General features: G+C 35.7%; 1 protein-coding gene across 2 annotated transcripts; it reads right to left on the minus strand.

Moving 5' to 3' along the window:
* Positions 1 to 7,797: 7,797 nt before the first annotated feature.
* On the minus strand, positions 7,798 to 21,351 carry LOC110038365 (receptor-like protein kinase HSL1). Of its 2 annotated transcripts, XM_020743179.1 has the most exons (3): positions 18,514 to 21,351; positions 8,152 to 8,554; positions 7,798 to 8,092 (listed from the first exon to the last, which is right to left on the minus strand). In XM_020743179.1, exons 1-2 carry the CDS (start codon positions 21,245 to 21,247, stop codon positions 8,193 to 8,195), a joined length of 3,096 nt encoding a protein of 1,031 aa, XP_020598838.1. In that variant the 5' UTR covers positions 21,248 to 21,351; the 3' UTR covers positions 7,798 to 8,092; positions 8,152 to 8,192. The 2 variants fall into 2 exon arrangements, with proteins under 2 accessions (XP_020598838.1, XP_020598836.1); XM_020743177.1 differs by having other exon boundaries at positions 7,798 to 8,554.
* Positions 21,352 to 22,218: the final 867 nt, after the last annotated feature.

A 22,218-nucleotide genomic window follows, 5' to 3' on the forward strand; every position in this document is an offset into this window, starting at 1 on the left:
TTTCAAGCATTAACACAAAATGCCAAGAATGTTTATGCCTTGGATTAATGAGCAAAAAACCTCATTTCTTAGCATGGACATAGGTCCAATAATTAAAAAGAAATGATTTTTTCTGATTACTTACAGGATGAATAAATTCAACCTGTTTAGTCAGGAAAGGAGTTAAACCCCAATCCCTCTGATGTAAGATGCGATTTATTGTCATCTTGCTATATGCAATAGAATTATTTGGTTCATTATAATTATGTTGAATTTCAACACATTGTATTGAAGTGAGGATTTCCTCATATGATTATTGATTAAGACTATCTTGAGCGTAGGCAATTATGCCCAAATATCTCTCCTAGATTTTCCAAGGATCATTAACTTTATAATTCTCTAAATTGATTTTGAGAGTTTTTTCTGTCATTATTTTTTTTGAGGATTTTTTCTGTCATTATTTTTTGCACAAATTCTGTGACTTCTTGGATTTGTAAATCAGTAGATTGAGGAGATTTATTTTCTGATTTGGAGGTCATTAGGCTTCCAGATAAATATTATTTTAAATTTATAAATTTTAATGGAGCCACATTAGGTTGTGCTCTACCTCTCTCTCCTCTATAGATGGATGCACCCTGTTGAGGTGTCATTCTAACCCTTTGATGAGGGGTGATCCACCCCTCCTTATCTTTCTCCCGGCAAAAATTCACGAGTGAAAAAGTCAGGTAAAGAATTAGTATTACCTGCAATATATTCTATATCAAATTCAAAACAAGATAATTTAGCTTGTCAATTGGCAAAATAAAATTTTAGAGAAAAGATTTTTTACGTCTCTTTGCAGTATATACTTAATTAAACAGCAATCAATTCGTAATAAGAATTTCTGTTTTAATAAATCATCTTGATATTTGGTAATGCATTTGACAACCAAAAGCATTTCATTTTTGATGGTCGAGTATTTTTCTTGAGGGGTATTCCACTTGCCATATGTAAAGCAAACCAATTGTTTGGTATTAAAAGCTTTTCACTTTAAAATTCCTCCTTAGCCAATATTAGAGGCTTCTATCTCTACTATTTTTGGGAGAGACTGATCTGTAATATGTAAACAAGGTAAAATTAATTGAACAGCTTTCGTTCGGTATTAAAAGCTTTTCACTTTAAAATTCCTCCGTAGCCAATATTAGAGGCTTCTATCTCTATTATTTTTGGGAGAGACTGATCTGCAATATGTAAACAAGGTAAAATTAATTGAACAGCTTTAGTATGATTCTCTGTTCATGGATTATGCTATTTTTTTAATGTATTGTAAAGAATAGCAGCATCTAAAGTAAGATCTTTATAATAGTCCGCTATGTAATTGAGCGAACCCAGAAATCTTTGTAATTGACAAAGATCAGTGATTTCATCTGGAAATTTAGAAGTGAACTCAATGTTTATTTCAATTGGAATAATTATATTATGGATAATATTATGTCCTAAAAACCGTATTTTGGTTTGAAATAATTTAATTTGAGTGCAGATATTACTAGCCCATTATTTTTGGCAAGCCATTGAAATGTCTGTAAATGTTTAAAATGTTCCTCTATTGATTTAGAGAAAACAAGTGCATCATCAATATAAACTAATATATAATCAAAATATGGATTAAAGATTTCATTCTTAATTTTTTGAAATTTAGAAGGAGAATTTTTTAAACCAAAAGGCACAACATTCCATTCATAATGACCAAACGGAACTTTCATTGTAATATAAAAGTATCTGTCCTGTGTGCTCTTCAAGTCTTGTGCTCTGTAACTTTCTACTATTTTTAATATATATTTCTGTAAGCAATTAAGAAAGTCTCTTTTATTCGATATAGGATACTGGAATCTGTTTTAAAACTTCATTAAGGGTTTATAGTTGATAACTAATCTAGGTTTATTTCTTTCTTTTTCTACATTATTCATAACCTAGAATGCAGTACAACTCCAAGGTGAGCTAGATTTTCTAATTAATTTCTTAATAAGGAGTTCATTAAGTTCTTCCTTACAAATTTTTTAATATTCTTGATTCATTTGACAAGGTTGTGCCTTTGTCTTGATGTTTCTTTCATCAAATTATCAATATATGGTAAAGCAATATAGTGTTTTTTTTCTATCCCAAAAGGCAGCTGGATTGTCACCACATATTAAAATTACTTATAGAAAAAGAATTCCATAAAGAATTTAGCTGCTCATGGCTCTGATACCAATTGAAATGAGGATATAATAGAAACAAAAATATATATTAAAAACAGTAGAAACTTATATAACACAAGATTTGAGGAGCACACCAGACGGATACTTCTTTATTACAATGAAAGGACTCGAAGGAAACTTGCACACCAACAAAGAAAACAAGGCCCCTATTTATAATAGAGGGCAGACTCCAAACTTAATAAAATATAATTAAACAAAAGATAACACAACCGTTGGATTTGACATAAAGCAAAAAATTATTTTAAAATACTATTACAACAACCAGAATTATTGCAGTAAATGTTCCACCAACTGGCACTATTTCATCCACCGTCATTATTACCCATAATTTCTTCTGAAGTGACCTCAGTGGAGGTCCACTATAAAATTCTTTTTCTTCAAAAAGAATGGTTTTTCCAAACTTATATTCTAATAAGTTTGGAAAAACCATTATTTTTTAATTTATTACTAATCATACTGAAATTATTTTGAATAAAATAAATCAATTTAAGTTAAAACAAAATCAAATTAATTTCTTAAAAGAAGAAATTACTTTATTATCTATAGAACAAAAATTGAATAATAATTTAATAAAAGAAAAAATTTTTACTTAACATAAAAATTTGATAAAAGAAATTTATGGTGACAATCCAACTGCCTTTTGGGATAGAAAAAACATTGTATTGCTTTATCACACATTGATAATTTTGTTGAAAGAAACATCAAGATAAAGGCACGACCTTGTCAAATAAATCTAGAATATTTAAAAATTTGTAAACAAGAAAGAAATGAACTCCTTAATAAGAAATTAACTAGAAAATCTAGCTCACCTTGGAGTTGTACTATATTCTGTGTTATGAATAATGCAAAAAAAGAAATAAATAAACTGAGATTAGTTATCAACTATAAACCCTTAAATGAAGTTTTAAAATGGATTCAGTATCCTATATCGAATAAAAGAGACTTTCTTAATTGCTTACAGAAATATATATTAAAAATAGTAGAAAGTTACAGAGCACAAGACTTGAAGAGCACACAGGACAGATACTTTTATATTACAATGAAAGAACTTGAAGGAAACTTTCACACCAGCAAAGAATACAATGCCCCTATTTATAATTGAGGGCAGACTCCAAACTTAATACAATATAATTAAATAAAAGATAATACATCCGTTGGATGTGACATAAAGCAAAAAAATATTTTAAAATACTATTACACCAACCATATTTATTGCAATCACTATTTCACCAACTGGTACTATTTCATCCACCGTCATTATTACCCATAATTTCTTCTGAAGTGACCTTAGTGGAGATCCACAATAATTTTCTGCCATTAATTTGAGCCGAGGTGGGTCACCATTCTCTCCTAATTTTCTTCGTCAACTGACCTTTGATTAGAGACTGACATGTCGTCTTCTGAAAATAATTCTTTCATCTGCTTCTAATAAAGTTCTTGTATTCTTTATTTGATTTGATCTAGAGATTCTTAAAGATATTTTCTTTTAATTTGATCATGAATTTCCTTAAGTGAAAATTCTTAAGATCACTATTCTCGCTTATTTTCAACATTAGAATTAATGACTTTTTTAATTTAAATTATTTTATCACCAACAATAATTTGTGACCACCATTTTATGAAGAAGGTACGCCATAAGCCTTTGACATTGACTCTATCTTGTTGATGACATAGATTCCAAGCAAAGATCCATGGAATTTGCACTTGACAAAAGAATAACAATTCACACATTACATTGGCTAATATTTCATTTTTTTTTATTTTGTCGAGCTGAGGTTAAGAGTTAACCCACGTTGGATAGAGCTCATTGATGGGTTCTGGAAGGATTTCATTGGTGGCTCCAAAATTTTCCCACCATTCTAAAAATTAATTTGGTATTTCTTTATTCAAAATTTCAGACATTAACAAAAAAAGCCAAGAATGTTTATTCCATGGATTAATGAGCAAAAAAGCTCAATTAATAGCTTAGACATAGGTCTAGTAATTAATAAGAAATGATTTTTTCTGATTACTTAGAGGATGAATAAATTCAACCTGTTTAATCTGAAAATGAGTTAAACCCCAATCTCATTGATACAAGATGTGATTTATTATCACCTTGCTATATACAATAGAATTATTTGATTCATTATAATTATATAAAGTTGATTATAGGTAGGGGCCAACCTAATGTGGCTCTACGAAAATTTATACATTTACAACAATATTTATATGGAAGCCCAATGGTCTCCACATAAAAAAATAAATCTCCTCAATCTCCTGATTTACAAATCCAAGATGTCACAGAATTTGTGCAAAAAATATCGAAAGAAAAAAATCCTCGAAATCAATTTAGAGGATTATGAAATTATTGATCCTTGGAAAATCCAGGAGAGATATTTGAGCACAATTGTCTACTCTCAAGATAGTCTTGATCGAGAATTTAAATATTATATATATATATATATATATAAGAATTGTGTGGAATGTATGTAAATTTCTAGATGAATAATACTTTATACTATTCTTGATAACAAGTCAGTATTATAAGTTCCATAATTAAAACACCGACTATTAAAAAACAAATCATTAAAAGTTGCACCTAGTATATTTTTGAATCCAAATACGTACAGTGAGTGCTCAAGGGATAGAGCACGATGGCCGAGGGAAAAAAAGGGGGAGAGAGAAAGAGAAAGAGAGAGATTTGCTTCATCAGGCGGCAAAGAGAGGTGTTTCTGGGCTCTTTAACCCCTTTTATTTCCTAAACTTGAGAGTAATAAGCAAAAAGAAGGGGTGAGTTCCCTTTAAATGGGGGTTGAGTAGAGATCCTATGGACCTTATACATATGCCAAGAGTTAGATTTATAGAAGTAAAACAAACAAGGAAAAGTATTATTACATGAATGCCCTTGCAATAAAGAGGGTGGTGTAAGGTATTTCGGTCCTTTCCTTAGTTGAATATACCAATCTAGAGTGTTTCTGTCGTGGGGCTCATCAGTGGGCTAGACGGTCAAGAGTGATTGGGGAAAAGTATTATTACATGAATGCCCTAGCAATAAAGAGGGTGGTGTAAGGTATTTCAGTCCTTTCCTTGGTTGAATATACCAATCTGGAGTGTTTCTGTCGTGGGGCTCATCAGTGGGCTAGACGGTCAAGAGTGATTGGCCAGCTGGAAGTGGTCAGTCAAGGTGGCTAGTCTGTTGGATGTGGTCAGTCGGCTAGGGTAGAATGGCCGGCCCAATATGATCGGCTGCTTGGAGGTAGCCGACTAGGATGACCTGCCAGCTAGGATAACTTGACCAGCCTAATGTGGCCAGCCGGTTGGAGCAAGAAGGTCGACCAATTGGAGCAGGGTGGTCGGCTGGCTTGGTACTTGGTTTTTGTCACGACTTCGATGACGACTACTTCAATGAGGGTTAATCCCGGGCTCTTTATCCCTTTTTATTCCCCTAAACTTAGGGTTACAAGCGGGAACAAGGGGAGAGTTCCCTTTACATGATGGTTGAGAGAGAGAGAGAGAGAGAAAACCTAGACATCTTTTTACATGTTTTTAAGGATCCTCTATTTAAAGAAATAAAAAAAGGGAGGTAAATTATTATTAGAAGAATGCCCTTGCGTTAATGAGGGCGGTGCAGGGTATTTCACTCCTTTGTTGGATATGACGATCTATAGCATTTCTGTCGCGGGGCTCATCATCGTCGGATGGCCGATCAAGAGTGTTCGACCTACTAGAAGTGGTTGGCCAGGATAGCCGATCAGCTGGAGGTGGCCAGCACGCCCGACTGGGATAACTTGTGGCAGCCCAATGTGGTCGGCCGACCGGGGGTGGCGGGCTGACCCAATGTGGTCGGTTGGTTGGATGCTTTGCTACTTTCACGACTCTGATGATGATGACTTTAGTGGCGGCGCCTCCTTTCGCTCGACAAGGGCTCCAATACCTTCAGGCTATACACATATTAATGCAAACACGAAATTAATAAAACATAAAAAGGATTCTGATTTATCTACTGCAATGTCCTACTTCTTTGTTAACAAATTACTAAAAAATAAAATATCAGATTTAGAACATTGTTTTCTACTGTCTTCTTCGATAAATAATCGGAGACAGTTTACAGAAGATTAAAAAATTTGGCCCAGAACTATATCTGCAGTTAAAAGTAAACTGTCATGGTAAGCAAAGGATTCAGGAAGAACAGCTGATTCCCATGGTTGATAAGATCAACTCAGCAAAAATCTAAAAATGAACTTATATAACAGAAATAGCTGATTTCTCGTTGAAAAACCCATATGTCACTTTTTACAACTCAAAATCATGCTAGAAGAAGTAAGCACTTGCTGAATTACGCAGTTTAGGGGCACACAATTAGGACAACAACAGGCGTGAAGAAAACAAAAAGACGTGTTTGCTGGAGAGGAAAGAATTATGAGACTTATCAAGTATTGCTCAACGCTGATGACCGTTCCCTGAGAATAAATCTGTGGGTTTCAAAAATTTATGACCGCTCCCTAAGAACTCTCTGCATTTAGTTTTACTCTTATTTTGAGAGAGAGAACTTCGAAGGGTCGAATTTTCAGAAAGTAGATTAGATCAAAGATAAGACACTACCCAGAGACTTCGCCTTTATTTAACGATGATCCCATTGGCGCAAACCCATATGGTTAATTATCTTTCTTGATAATGGGAGATAACTTTCGACTAAGACAAGTCATTAAGAATTGAATATTCAACATATAATGTCAGCAGATTTATGATATAAACTGTAAAACTCACCACTTGAAACTTAAAGCAAATGATGGGGGAATGAAGACGAAACCTGATGAAGATCCCATGATTTTGTCATCCATGTCTGCTGTGGTCTCTGATCTACTTAGTTAGCAGAGATAGTCGACCAAACCTGACAGAAGTATTCTTATTAGAAGTCATGGACTGCATCATCCAAGAGATCTTTGTAGATTTTGGATGGATATTTCTCCAATGGAACAAATTTAAGTCGACCTTAGCTAACAGAAGGTTTTGTGTCAATCAACTGTATCCTTGTAATTCATAACTCAAAAGGTAGAAAACTATTGGGGAACATACGGGTTGCGATCGTGCTTGTAATATAATGGTATTATTTGGTGCCAATCACACAATCAGATGACTGATTGTAACCGCTATCTGTGGTGTCATTTGATGGCAAAACCACGTGAACAAAGAACTCGGGCCACGTCTTTTATGGCATGTGATTGCTTCGATTGTGAATATAACGATACAGCGATGAAAACGACAAACTATTGTGGAAGGTGGATGAAATTTTACTTTAAGCCTTTTTAGTGATTAATTTTGACTTGAATATTTTGATTGATGATTTTAAAAATTTTGATGCACATGCAAGATTTTGGCAATATGTGTTTTAACTTGCTTATATAAACACCCTAAAGTATGCATAGCTCTAGAGTAGCTCAAGCGATACTAATCTAAGTCTTGAAAATTGACTCACATTTCAAGATTTTTGATTTGACTTGGGAGATCAGCACAAAATTTTTATAAATTTCTAAATCATTTTGTGCTTAAAGTAGAAATATATGATATTATACTTTAAAAAAGAACTGCCTCCGTTTGCTAGGAGTATTACGAATCCGGTGGGGGATTCCGGTGGGATTCCAGTGGGGGGATTAGACACATAAGTCATAGTTCAACCTGTATCCTTCATGCTTTTGGGCAAAGGAGCATTCATTTATAGAAGCACACCACAAATTTTCATTTACAGAAGCCACCAAAAAGTTGCACTGAATGCCGCACCTCAAATCACATGCCAATAAAGTGAGAAACTTTTCTAGATTTTGCTGTTACGAATGCCTTATAACTAGCCATGAGCACTAGAATTGGAACGCCTCCACTGATGTAAAAAGATGAGTATAATAACGCAGCATTGGAAGTAGACATTTCCACTATTAAATTTCCTTCCTCCTGCTCTTGTCACCACAGAACAAGGAATCAAAAGCACGATCACATGCATTATTCATCTCCATAGAAATATGGTGATAGCTTCCCCTCCCTGGAAGAAGACTCAGGCTTGCCGGCATCAAGCAGCATTTTGATAACCTTTCGCATGGTGGGGCGGTTAATAGGAAGAGTGCTGGTGCAGCAGAGGCCTATGTGAAGAACCTTGGTGATCTCCTTCTTATAGGAGAGATCAAGTTTGGAATCTATTACATGTTCTTCCCCTTTATTTTGGATTGTGCTGCACACCCATTTCACCAAATCCTTTTCTCCAAACTCAGGATCCACAGGAAGCTTGCCTGTTACCAACTCAAGGATCACTACACCGAAACTGTATATGTCACTCTTTTCGTTTACACGTAGAGTGTATGCATACTCTGCAGCAGTTCAAAGAGAGATTAGAATTGCATATAGAGGGCACTCGCCAGATAATTTAGACAAGAGTAACTAGGAAAAATAAGGCTCAACTGATCTTTATGTAGCTAGTATTATTCTAAAACAATACTGATAGAAGCATATAACACTGATACGGTGAAAACAGAACAAAAATACAGCCTTGCACAATAAAATTTGTATGCTAATGTTACTTCAGTTCTAGTTAAAAGGAGCACAACAAAAAACAATGTTGTAAGATGAACAAACTTATAATGTTGAATCAAAATCTGCTTTGTATGAGACCTGTATGCTACTAAGATGAACTGTCAGGTTAAAACATAGAAGAGAATATAGAGAGAGAGTACGTCTAGAGAGAAAAACTTTTGGGATTCCTTTTGCCATAACTCATGACTCAGAATACTGTAAATCACTTTACATACACCCTTGAGTCTTTATTTGATGAGTTGGCAATAACAGAAAAAGCTATACTAGAAGAATAAATAAATAAATACATCTCAGGACCGTTATAGACATATGGATATAGTAACCAAGATCCAGAGGATTAAATGTAGACAGCTAATCAAGCTAGTGCTTTCAGGCTTTTGATATCAAATAAGTGAGATCGTTGATGGGATAAGCATGGTCGCTTGGCTAAACAGACCAGATCACCAAGGCTTTTATTGCAATTTCAGCTAAGCACGTGCCTTCTATGGCCTGGGCAAGTGGCTTCAAAGCTAGGACAAACATTGCTATGTTATGAAAGTCTCCTTGAGAACATTGCTATGTTATTTTATTCTCTAATTAGGAATAACACCCATATTTATTACTTTAATAAATACATTGATTTGTTTTTTTAAGAGTTGATAGTTATCACAATATATAAAAATGGGAGGCGTTCCTACAATTACACATGTTTCTTTGTGGTGAATGGGCTATATGGGGAGAAGAAGCTCATGGCGGCATGGTTATCTTTGGAGGGGAAAGCTCTGGAATGATTTCAGTTATGAGAGGCTATATACCAGATCTGTTTGTGAAAAAAATTTAAGAATTTGTTGGAACATTTTCCAGCCACTCGGGAAGGAGAGCTACATGAGCAAACTCTAACCTTGAATTAGGACGGGACTGTTATGGAATATATGGACGATTCAAGCCATTGTCAGGACAGTTGAGGGAGAATTCTGAAGTAGGATTGAAAAAAAAATTTATGAAGAGCCAAAAACCCAAAATAAGGGCAGCACTCAAATTATTGAAAATGCGGGAATTAAGGGGGGTGATGGAGCTACCTAGATGATGGATGACAGGAACTAGATGTAGAAGACCAGCAGAAGCAACATAGATGGAGCTCCGTGCCGAACTTCTATAACCATGACGATACCAAAAGCTCATACAATAGAAGCCTAGACGGAGGCTACACTAGTCAAGAAAAATTTTTCATGAACGGGAGCGACACTCAAGCACATTATAAAGAGAGAGATTGAATAGAAACGAGCCAAGGGGTTATATTTTCTATGTAATGAGAAGTTTACCCTTGAACACCATTGTACGGATCTAAAATAACAAGTTCTCATTGTGCATAAGGAGGAGATAGAGGATGAAGAAATAAATACAAATGTGGTGGAGGAACAGACTTATTTTTTCCCACCTTATGCACAAGGTGTCTTTAGGGAGGTAAGGGGAGTATTGTTACGCTGATACCTAGCTTAAGGGCAAATTTATCTTTATTATTATTGTTGTTGTTGTAAATAAATAGACTACTTATGTTCAGGGCTAGGTTTATGCATGAGATTAAGTCTTTTATCTTCGGCTTAAGGTTTGAGAAATATTTTCTTCCTCTTGTATTATAGGAATTGGGAGAGATTGTCAACCTCTCGAATGGTAGGTGCTTGTGTTTTGTATTCGTGTGAGTTATTAGTATTGTACTACTTTGATTTGATGCTCGAGAAATAAAATTAGTTTTTGTCTTAATTTTTGTGGAAAAACGTGTTGATTTTGATCTTGGATCATAACACGTCTCCCTCCACTTATTGAGCAAAGAGACAAGCTAAGAAGAGGAAGCCTCCAATAAAATTCATTATTCTTTATCTTGTTTCCTATGAAGACAAAATTAACCCAACGGATTATGTCATCTGATGCAACTCCGTTGTTTTATTATTTAAACTTAATGGCTCTTTGAAATGTAAGTTATTCTTTATAATTTTGAAATGGCAACATCCCAGGTGGTTTTAATGCCTATCACTCAAAACGACCATCTCATTCTTCAAGCTCATAATAAGGTTTCAGAAAATGAATATTGGAGGTAAGAGATCTAAGTTAGCCATATTTCATGGTGCACTCAAGATATTTGGAAAAAACTTTTTTGCTGGCCTTCGTACTACAGAAACTAAGGACTTCATTTAAGCTATTGAAACTCACAAATGGTAATTCTACTGCTAAGAAATACAATTATGAACCAATTACATCAACTTGAAATCCAAAAAAGAGCTTTGACTAGACAGAGAAAACTCGACAATGTCCTAAGGATTAGCAAAGTCAACCAAAGTTTTAGAGGGTAAAAGAAAACACAAGCATTCATCCACAGCAACACAAACTACAATTAATGACCACGTCATCTAATAATACAAGTTCAAAATGAAAATTGAGATAAGAATAGAAAGATGAAGAAATTGCCACCTTGCAGTTACCATTAGCGACTACCACATTGCCATGTCTTTGGTGGCATAGGAAATGAATCCATCCAATACAAGTATTATTTCAAGTGACTATCTCCCATGAAGATTAGTCCACACACAATAATCCTTCAAAAATAGTGTGCACTCTATAGAGAACAAGGAAAAAATATGGTGAAATGTTGACATCTCTATAATTTGATAGAGGGACATATTAAACTAAAAAAACTAAAAAAAATCATTCTTGCCAGGCACAGAGAAGGCTTAAAAAAGAAACAATAAAGGATACAAAGAACAAACTTGTCCTAGCCCAGCACAAACAATACATATTACATAATCACCCCACATTCTTTGTGGGTCTAAGGAAAAAGCATCTCAATGATCAAGCCTTAAATGAGTTTGGCCAAGATAGAAAAAATTGGCCACCATATTAAGAGCTCTAGGTATAGAGGTAGCCAGTTAAATTTATTAAAGAAGTTAGACAAATAAAAGAGAATCCATATAATAATTCTTATAACGCTCTCGCTATAATCACAAATTATCAAAATAGCAATATTATCTTTGACATAAGAAGCATGGTAAATATAATTTCTAAAAGTGAATTTGTAAAAACAAACTGATGGTTCTCATTTAGTGCAAAATATTAGACCACTATTCCACTTCTCTAGACAAAAAAGAAAAAAGAATGACACAAATGATCATACTATAGCTGGTTGCTGGGAGGAAAAAGTTAAAGAAATTTACAAGAGTGACCTATTTCATTATTATAGATCACCGATTACTTATAATGCAACATTTGGTAGATCGCTTTTAAATACATTCAATGCGATCACCTCCACATATCATATTACGGTGAAATTTTCTATGATGGACAAATAGTGATGATGACTTGTTTTATTAAGAGTGTTTTATTTCAATGCTGTGAGTATTCTAAGAAGTTTTAAAGCTCATGATTTTGTGGGTTGCAAGACTTTAAAAATTTTGAAAAAATAGAAAAAGCAGTAGTGACACGGGGGAAATTTACATAATTTTATTGCATTAAATATCATGTTTTTTTTCATTTATCATGATTTTATGCTTATGAAAGATTGTTTGTGGTGTTAGGTAGGTTATAGGTGTTGAGCGCGCAAAACAAAGTCAAAACATCAAAAGGAGCTAGGAATGGCTTATACATGCTAGATTTGGGCGTGACTACAACAGGTCTAGCATAACCATGCCAGATCTAGGTGTTATTATGCCAGTTCTGGCATAACGACACCAGTTTCGGGTGTCGTGAAGACAATTGATTTTGAAAGAAATTTCATGTTTTTTTGGGACCTCTTCTATATAAGGGATGCTAGGGCACAACTTGAGACAGATGGAGGCAGACTTTGGAGGCTTTCTAAGTAGATTTGAGAGTTAGAATGTAAACCCTAGAGTTCTCTTCTTCTTCCTTGAAGGAACTCTTATGATAGTTTTCTTTTCTCTTTCCATGCCTGTTTGTTGAGGTTCTCTTGTGATTTCTTGAGAGATGAGGTGATTGTCTTGTAAGACAGGAGAGTTATGAGAGCTTGTTCTGAATAGAACAGAGCGTGGTGTAATGCTAAGGATTGATTAGCTCTGAATGAATGCTTTGGACCTCTTGCACTGTAATCTTTATTATGCCTACAATAAACTATGAGAGCTTGTTCTGAATAGAACAGAGCGCGGTGTAATGTTAAGGATTGATTAGCTCTGAATGAATGCTTTGGATCTCTTGCACTGTAATCTTTATTATGCCTACAATAAAAAATTTCGTCGTTGCTTGCTCATGCATTATGATTGACTTCATTTCATGCTCTGTCATGTAAGACATGATTTTCTCGTTGTTTCATTCTAAAGATTTTTGTTCTCTCGACGCCTTTCTTTTGCATGAATTGAGTATGTTGATGTGTTAACTTTTTGAACTTAATATACTTCAATTCGAACAAGATAGAATATTAAAATAAGAATTCTGCCCTTCTCCTAGAAGGACAAATAAGTTAATCACAAAGACTTTGTGAAATAGAAAGATTCTCATTTGTGCTTTGCAATCTAGAAAATGTGATCTAAAGAATCCCGGAAAATGTCATATGGTTAAGCAAAACTTAACTTTATGGATTTTTTATTCTACTTATGACTTAGGCATAAACTAAGAAGAAACCTTTGTCCTAGTTGTCAACAATAGTGTGGGTTGCACAAGAAAAAATGCGAGAACCATTTGCCTGGTGTCATAGGAGTATGAATCTTCCATATCTGAAAAATTTTAGAAAACGTAGTCTGTTTTCTTGTTTCTGCATTAAGATTTAGGACTTTTCTTTTTAAAATTTGATCTTCAAAGTAGAGTTAGTGATTTAGTAAATTAGAACTTTCCTTGTTAGAAATATTTTGACATAATTCTCATGAGATCGATCCGTAAACTTATTTTTGTATATTACTTGATCGACACATATGCATGCATGATTGACCGACGAGCTTCGTAGCAATTTCAAGCATCAAATAGTTTTTAAAAATCCAAATTATTCTTTTTGAGTCAATGCTTCTTTTGATAAAGGATATAATATCTAGTTAGCAAATCAGACATCAACATTAACATACCTTTGTCATAAGCAAAACATAAAAAAAAAATGCTAGGCCAACAAATTAGAATATCAATTCAATTGCTATAACTCTGGCTAAAACAATTCACAATAAAATTTAAAAACTTTAAGGTATCGAATTTATTAAAAAAACTACAATATCTATTGTGAATTTCAAATATGACGAAAATGTAAATGTTTAATGAAAACTAAAAATTTATATTGAATTACAAAATTTAAATTTGATAAGTACCTAAAACAATTATCCACTTATAATAATTTATGTTCTGGTTAATTACATAACTGATATTTCAATTATGAACTTTCTTGACTAATTCTCTAGATAATATTAAATCAAAAATTATTTTGCAAATTATGAGAAGATGGCATTTATAATAGGAGAAGGCTTATAATCTTGCAATATAATATTTTTTTTAATTAAAAAATAAAATTATTATTACTAGAGAATGATTAATTAAGTATTCAAGAAACAATAACGAAGAAATATTTAATTTTATGCTAAGAGTCTGTTAGTAAAAAACAAAACTCCCAAATAATATGTACTTGATGGAGCCTGTAGGAATCACAAAATCGAGATTTGAAAAGTATTAGAGCAAAGCAAAATTTATTATAATTTATATTAAAAAATTAATTTTTATATCACAAATAATTTACTTGAGTATGAGGCATTGATTACAGCTTAAGATTGAATGTTCGGGTAAGAGCAAAACATTTGATAGCCTATTCAAATTCATGATTGATTGTAATACAAAGTAAGAGAGGGAAATCCAAAAAAATATATGTTCAAAGTAATAATTATGAAAGAACATATTGAATATTTTATAATTCAATAAATACCCAAAAAATTGAAGTACTCATTAATATACTATTTAAAACAGAAAAATTTTGTTGGAGGTCTAGTCTTAAAATTATCTCGGTTAAGTATTGAAAAAGCAAAACTCAGGTATATTAACAACCAAATTGTGCCAAGCTAGGTTCATATATTAAATATTTGATGTTAGAAGCTATCATGGTCACTACACTTTAAAGAGATTCAAAATCAAAGCCAAGTAGTAATTTATGTTAGCATAAGATTCTCCTGGATTTAGATCGATATGAGAACCAAAGATTCAGAAGTTATATTTTTATTTTATTTCAATAAAATATAATTATGAGATGTTACTTTGCAGTTAAATTAAAAAAAATACAAAAATTATTATAGGATAAGAATAATATATTAAAGCATTAATAAATGATAAACAAAAGAATAATAATACAAAATTAGCATATGTCATGTTTTATGTCTATCAAGTAAAAAATTAGATAAGTATATATTAATCCATATTTTCCCTTATAAGTATCTTCTTAGAGGTCAACCTTATAAAATTGAAAAGAGAGTAAAATTAATTTAGCACATGTTGAGAAACACAAAGTGTTGATCAAGTTTTGTAGCAAACACAAAATCTCCTTGAATAGATATGTCAAATATCCAAAAAGAGGATCAACCATGCAAGTAAAGAAAAAGACCCAATCTTAAATCTTGTAGACATTCATGAAAATGATGTCCACTCTTGATGCAATCATTTTCTATCAAACTATGTAGGTCATTATCCATAAAAGAAAACTTTTTTGGTTAAAATTGAGCTAGAGCATTATTTTATCCAACACAACAAATATGTTCTTTGATTTACTGATACGATTTGAGACGTTTTTCCACCTAAATTAGGGCAGAAAAAAATTTATTTATTACACTGATATCAAATCAATGCAATACGACACCAAACAACTCAACAAGAATGCATAAAAGATAAGCACCTATAATTCAAGAGGTAGGTGATGTCTTCCCTACAATTCGAGAGATAGGAAGTCTCACTCAAAACCAAACCCTAAGACACAAGACAACAAGCCATGCATAGCCCAAACCCTAAATATATTATCTTTATTTATACTCGCCAATAATAATCATAAAGCACTGAATTGCCTTTAGGCTACGTCATAACAATAATCACCCTATGAAAAGACACATTGTCCTCAAGCTGAAAAAAAGTGAGAGTATTCCTCGCTCCCCTCCACCACAGCCTAATTCTTAGTTCATCCCTTGACTCCTCATCAAACACTATAAAAATCTTTAACATTTGATCCTTGCAATTGTGTCATGAGGCAAACTTGTCATCACACTGAATACATAATATCTTGGTTTGCATCTCCTAAATATTTGTCTCTATATAACACTTTAATGTTGCACCCGACACTCACCATTATTCATATCATGTGGAGCCTCCCTCAATATTTTCATTGTTTGAAATTTTGGTATCGCCATGGTTGTAAAAGTTCGGCATGGAGCTCCCTACTGCTGCTCCTACTCACCTATTACATTACATTTTTATCTCTAACTAGCTATGTTAATTCCATAGTTTTCCTCAATCCTCATAGTCTCAACAGACAAAGTAATGCTCAAATCTCTGGCTTAAACCATTTCATAAAGGTGTCTTCCCACACTTCTTTTGATATCCCCCTCAAACAAGATGATGATATCTCAAATTTTTCCCTATACTAAATGACGAAACTTTCTTAAACCAGTGCAAAAAATTGCTCGTGTAAATCTCTTTCTCAAATGCCTCGAAAATATTCTAGCAAGCAATCCTTACATTCCCCCCATGAGCGGATTGGGTCTCTAGCATCCCTTCACAGAAACAAAGTTAGAGGATTCCCCTCCAAACATAATCCTACTGCAGTGAGCTTCTCCTCCACATTCAGCCCATTCACCGTAAATTATTGCTACACCTGATACACCCACCTATGTTTGTCTTTCCTCTCAAAGATTGTTATCATCAACTTACAAACCCTAGCATTTTCACCCCAACTTCCTCTCCCTCTAGTGTTCCCCCCATTTATTAAAGGCAAAACTCCCTCCTTTGATTATCGTTAGTCCCATTTCAGCTTCCCTCCTTCCATCTTCGTGCTCCTTAATGCCCTTTCATGACTCTTGGTCTATGTTTTAGCCCAAACACCTCAGACGAAAATCTATAATTCACCCCCATCGGAGCTATAGGAGGGGTTTCTTGACGATGGACGCTTTCCTTCTCATAATCCTTTCGTTTGATCTCATTCCCTTTCGATTTAGCCAAGGGTCCTCTGGACATCCCTTAGTTAGGGTTTGTAAATTGAAAAGTCTACTGGAACTTGGATTGCATCTCAATAAGCTTCCTCATCATCTCCTCCAAGCTTTTAAATTGGCCCTCAATTTGGTTTTTCATTGAGAAAAATCTTCTTTCTGCAATTAAAAATCTTTCCTCCATCACATATTTAATTTGGCTCACCTCCTTTAATTTATGCTCCAAATCATCAACTTTCATGGCTACCATAACCCCCAAAACTATTTTTGATCGCAAAAACTTCCACTGAACTTGGGAGGAATTCATGTAAGTCTCAATCTTGATCATTGGTCATGAGTGGTAGTAGCTACGAAATCTAAACATGGGTTTTGTGTGTACTTCTTGCACGCCATACGGGACTTTGGACACCATGATCCAGGAATCCCAATACGCGGGTTCGACGCAAATCTCTAGACGACATGAACTCTAGAATGCCATGATCTTCATTTCTTGTAAGCAAGTTCAGTGTGGAACTCTAGACACCGCAATCCTTTCCTGGCCTCCGCTATTTTGCAAAAAATTCTTGTACGCTACTATTTTGATTGCAAGGGTTTGTTGTACCTATAAGCTACGATCTATCATTGATGTCTCAGAAATCGAAAGCTTTGATACCTATTTCTATTTGATACGACCTAAGACGATTTTACAGATAAAATAGGGCAGAAATAAAATAATTTATTCCATCGATAACAAATCGAGGACATACAACACCAAACAACTCAACATGAATACATAAGAGATAAGCACCTACAATTCAAGAGGTAGGAGATCTCTCCCAAATTGTCCATAGGCTAATAAAAGACTAATTTGTCCTTGGGCTGCAACATAACATTTACATCCATGACTCCTGCAATGAAGAAGGCAACACTCTAAGCTACAGCCTTAACAAATGTTAAGACACGGGGGGCCGCAGTTTTGTTCTGCAATGGTAGAAAATACATTGAATGATAAGTGATTTATTCTCTATTGGTTCAAGAGTGTATCTAGTTCAACTTTGATCCCCATTCAACTAACTCCCCAAAAAAGAGGTGTTGGAGTCAATGATTTAGCTGAAATTGAGTAACTCATGTAATTTAAAACTTTGATGTGCCTTGATCGACTTTAGCCATGATTAAGTAAGCTTTGAAGAAAAAGTAACTAACACAACATCTCTAGGGTGTTCACCAGGCTAAATAAATTGCTCACCAGGCTAAATAAATTTCTCCTGGAAGAGTAATGACAAAAGAGAAGAAATCTCATGTCAGGAGGAGATCACTGCAAAATATGTTCATGTAAAATGCTAATTAGACGTGGACATGAGAGGCTTAAATTTTTCAGTTTAAGAGAAATAAATTAAGAAAATAATTTGATCACTGTAAATTTAGCCCAACTTTGATACTCGTATTAGTCACTCCCAGACAAAGAAAAGCATTGTGGCCATTTGTGAGCACATGCAACCACAAAAATTTAACTTTCACATTAAAAAGAGCAATAATATCTATGACAGATAAAGGTATATACCTCAAGTAAAAGAAAAACTCAAAAAGAATGATGACCTAAATAAGATTAGTGTAGAATGTCAGACCTGGAGCTATGTATCCACAAGAGCCAGCAATAAACGACATGGATCTCTGTCCCATCTCTACTTCCTCCACAATCTTTGCAACTCCAAAGTCAGCAACTTTAGCTCCGAATTCAGCGTCCAAAAGAATATTATTAGATTTCACGTCTCTGTGCACAATGGGGGGAACACAGTCATGGTGAAGATAGCAGAGGCCTTCTGCAGCATTCAAGGCAATCTTATACCTCGTAGGCCACTCCAAAACACTGGCCTTGCAGCTATGTAACAAATCTCCCAAGCTCCCATTTTGCATATATTCATAAACCAGCAGCTTGCAATCCTTGTGAGCACAGCAGCACAAAAGCTTCACAATATTCTTATGCCTTATCTTCCCCAGAGTGGCTACCTCTGCCTCAAAAGCTTCGTCCGCAGCTTGGTCATGGTTCCCATCACTCTTCTTCAAAGTTCTCCACAGCTTCTTCACTGCCACAGCCTCGCCATTAACGAGGACGACCTTGTAGACCTTCCCGGAAGCTCCGCTGCCAATGACATTATCTTCGTCTAAGGATTCCAATATCTCATACTCACTAAAAGTTAGCTTATGAAATGAAGTTAGAGTCCATTTGGATTTTCCCTGAACCTTTTTAGCCTTCTTAATCAACCGGTACTTATTACCGAACCACGCAATTCCAACAATTAATATCACTGCGGCGAAAATAAAAATGGCTCGAAGAAGCCATAAAACTTTGATGCGGCTTCGGCTGCTATTATTAGAGCTTCCACAATGCCCAGCTCGGTACCAGCACAAGCCGGGGTTGCCAAGGAAGCTAGTCTTGTAAGATTCACTGTCAAATAAGGCAGGGATGGGACCAGAGAGCTGATTGTCGGATAGATTAAATCGGTTCAGCTTCAAATTTTGCAGTTGGAGCGGGATTTCTCCAGTGAAGTCGTTGCCGGAGAGGTCGAGATAGTTCAGCACAGGAAGGCTTCCAAGCTCCAGAGGAATCCCACCAGTGAGATTGTTATTTGCTAGGTTTATGAGGGTCAGTTTCTTCCAGGATTGGATTCCAGTTAATAGCTTGCCAGTGAGTAAGTTGTTGTGGAGGTCAAGCTGTCCTAGTTCTGTCAATTTTACAAGAGATTCCGGCAACGGGCCGCTGAGCAGGTTATTGCTTGCGGAAAACTCGAAGAGCTTGTTGAGTGAACCAATCTCCACCGGAATTTCTCCACTGAATTGATTCATGTCTATTAACAGCTTGGAAAGGTTCGCTGCGTTGGCGATGTCTCGACTGATTGAACCTGTGAAGGAGTTGTTTCTAAGCTCGAGAATCCATACATGCGGCAAACCCCACATGCCTGCCGGCACATCGCCGGAGAGCTGGTTGCCAGTAAGACGCACACGGTAGAGACTTCTGCATTGTCCAAGCCCGGTCGGGATGCTGCCGGAGAATTTATTATTAATGAGAAGAAGCTGCAGCAGCGAGCCACCGTCGCATAATCCGCCCGGGATCCTGCCCGAAAGCTGGTTGTTTGAGAGATCCAGATACTTGAGCGGCGAGTATGAGCCGAGATCAGCAGAAAGAGTCCCTGATAGCTTATTAGCAAACAGTCGGAGGTCTAAGAGGTTGCGAGCCCTGGCTGTGTTTAAGGGAACAGAGCCAGTAAACTGGTTCTGGAAAAGATGGAGGCTTTCCAGATTGGTAACGGAGAAAATATCAGCCGGAATCGGGCCTGATAGATTGTTCACTGAGAAGTCTATGCGGCGGAGAGCGGTGAGGTTGGAGAGTCCCAAAGGGAAGCGGCCAGTTAGGTGGTTGTTGTAGAGCTCGATCTGGACGACGGAGGAGAGGCTTGATAGAGTTTCAGGGATGCCTCCGGTGAGGAGGTTGGTGGAAAGGTCTAGATTTGTGAGCTTGTGTAGTCCACCCAGCGCAGGGGGGATTTCTCCGGTGAGAGAGCAGCTGGACAGCCAGAGGGTGTCAAGGTTGGTGAGATTGGAGAGAGATACAGGAATTGGCCCGGCGGCGAAGGGGTTGTAGGAGAGATTGAGCTGGCGGAGAGAGGAGAGGTTACCGAGGAAAGAGGGGATGGTACCGTTGAGGAGGTTGTAGGTGAGCGAGAGGACTTCAAGAGAAGGGAAGAAGGCGAAGGAAGGTGGTATGGGGCCAGAGAAGTTGTTGGCAGCAAGGTCGAGGTAACGGAGAAGGGGAAGGGAAGGGAGTAGAGAGGGGAGAGGGCCAATGAGGTTGTTTTGGGAGAGGTCGAGGTGGCTGAGGGAGCGGCAAGGTAGAAGGGAGGAGGAAAGGAGAGTGGAGTTTATGTAATTTGAGGAAAGGGAGAGGAAAGAGAGATTTGGAAGGCGGCAGAGGGTGGACGGGAAGGGCCCGGTGAGATTGAAGTAGGTAAGATCGACCGCTGTGACGTCGCCGGAGATGGAACAGTGTACGCCGGTCCAGTTGCATGGGGATGTGTCGCGTGGGTTCCAGTCAGCCAGAGCGTTGTTCGGGTCGTCGAGGCCGCGCTTGGCTTGAAGAAGGTAGAGTCCCTCTTGGTTGAGGGTAAGTGCCATGGGGAACAGATGAATGAAAAGCAGCGTAGCTGCTGCAATGAGGCCAAGTTGCCTTCCCATCTGAAGAAAGGTTCTGCTGCTTTGTTTTGGTATTTCCCGCTCTCCTAGTTCTGGTTGGACTGGACTGAAGAACCTAGAGAATGGGAGAGGTGGAATTGAAAAAAAGGCTGCTGGGGTAGTTGTGGTCATGGAATAAGACAGAATCTGCAGGCCGATTCATTTTATTATTTCCTTTATTCATAACTGATTCCCCAGTGAAGACAAAAATGACGCAAGGCGAGTGGTCTATGCCGGAACTGAGACGGCCTGCACCCTTATGTTATTGTTTCCACTGCAGGGGAATCTTCGAACTGATTGTCAATAAGTTTAATTGATAATGATGTTATTAGTATTTAAAGTGCTTCCATACTCATTAATTAGAAGATGATATATAATATTTATTCGTAATTGTCAGTGTTTTGGAAATCATGAAGGATTTAAATTTATTTTGTATTTAATATTAATAAATATAATTTTCTTATACTAAAGTTGAAAAGCATTGTAATATAATTTTAGCATTGAGGCATGCAAATTGGTAAGCAAGAGCATAAAATATTGGAGTACTTTTTTTTTTAATCTGAATGTAATCATTGGTTAATTTTGGAGTTATTGTGACATTTTGTGATTTTTTATTGGACATCTTACTTTATATTTTTTTTGTTAGTGGTGTCATGTTATTTTGAATAAATTAAGTTGTAAAGTGACGATTATGCACATCATTGATATCTAGTCATGAAAGATGTTGTGATATATCATGACTCATTAGTTTTATATCCCAATTTCGAGGGAAATACATATCAACAATTTCTGGTAGTAGGTTGTTAATATAGTGCTGGCGTCAATAAAAAATTCTTAAATTTTACCTTTCCCAAATATCTTAACATTATTATAGGACCCAACTATTAATTTTTTATCTCAAACTCATAAGGGTTATCTGTTAGTCAACCCCACACTTGTCAAATAAATCATTGTTACATTTATATTCATCAAAGGTGAACCCCCAATCCTCTCGTAAACTTTGATTAAGTGTTTATGCCTATAAAATTCAATTAACCCGCTTCAAGACAATCTACATGAGATTACTTCAATCAATGTCGGCCACACCATAGTTAAATTCAACA

Source organism: Phalaenopsis equestris, unplaced genomic scaffold (assembly GCF_001263595.1).
Source record: "Phalaenopsis equestris unplaced genomic scaffold, ASM126359v1 Scaffold232686, whole genome shotgun sequence".
Classification (NCBI taxonomy): domain Eukaryota; kingdom Viridiplantae; phylum Streptophyta; class Magnoliopsida; order Asparagales; family Orchidaceae; genus Phalaenopsis; species Phalaenopsis equestris.

Coding starts and splice junctions, on each gene's coding strand:
- LOC110038365 (XM_020743179.1), bottom strand. CDS start 21,247: ATGACCACAACTACCCCAGCAGCCTTTTTTTCAATTCCACCTCTCCCA. Junction 8,555..18,513: donor TTGTGGATACATAGCTCCAG/GTCTGACATTCT, acceptor GAACTGCTGCAG/AGTATGCATACACTCTACGT.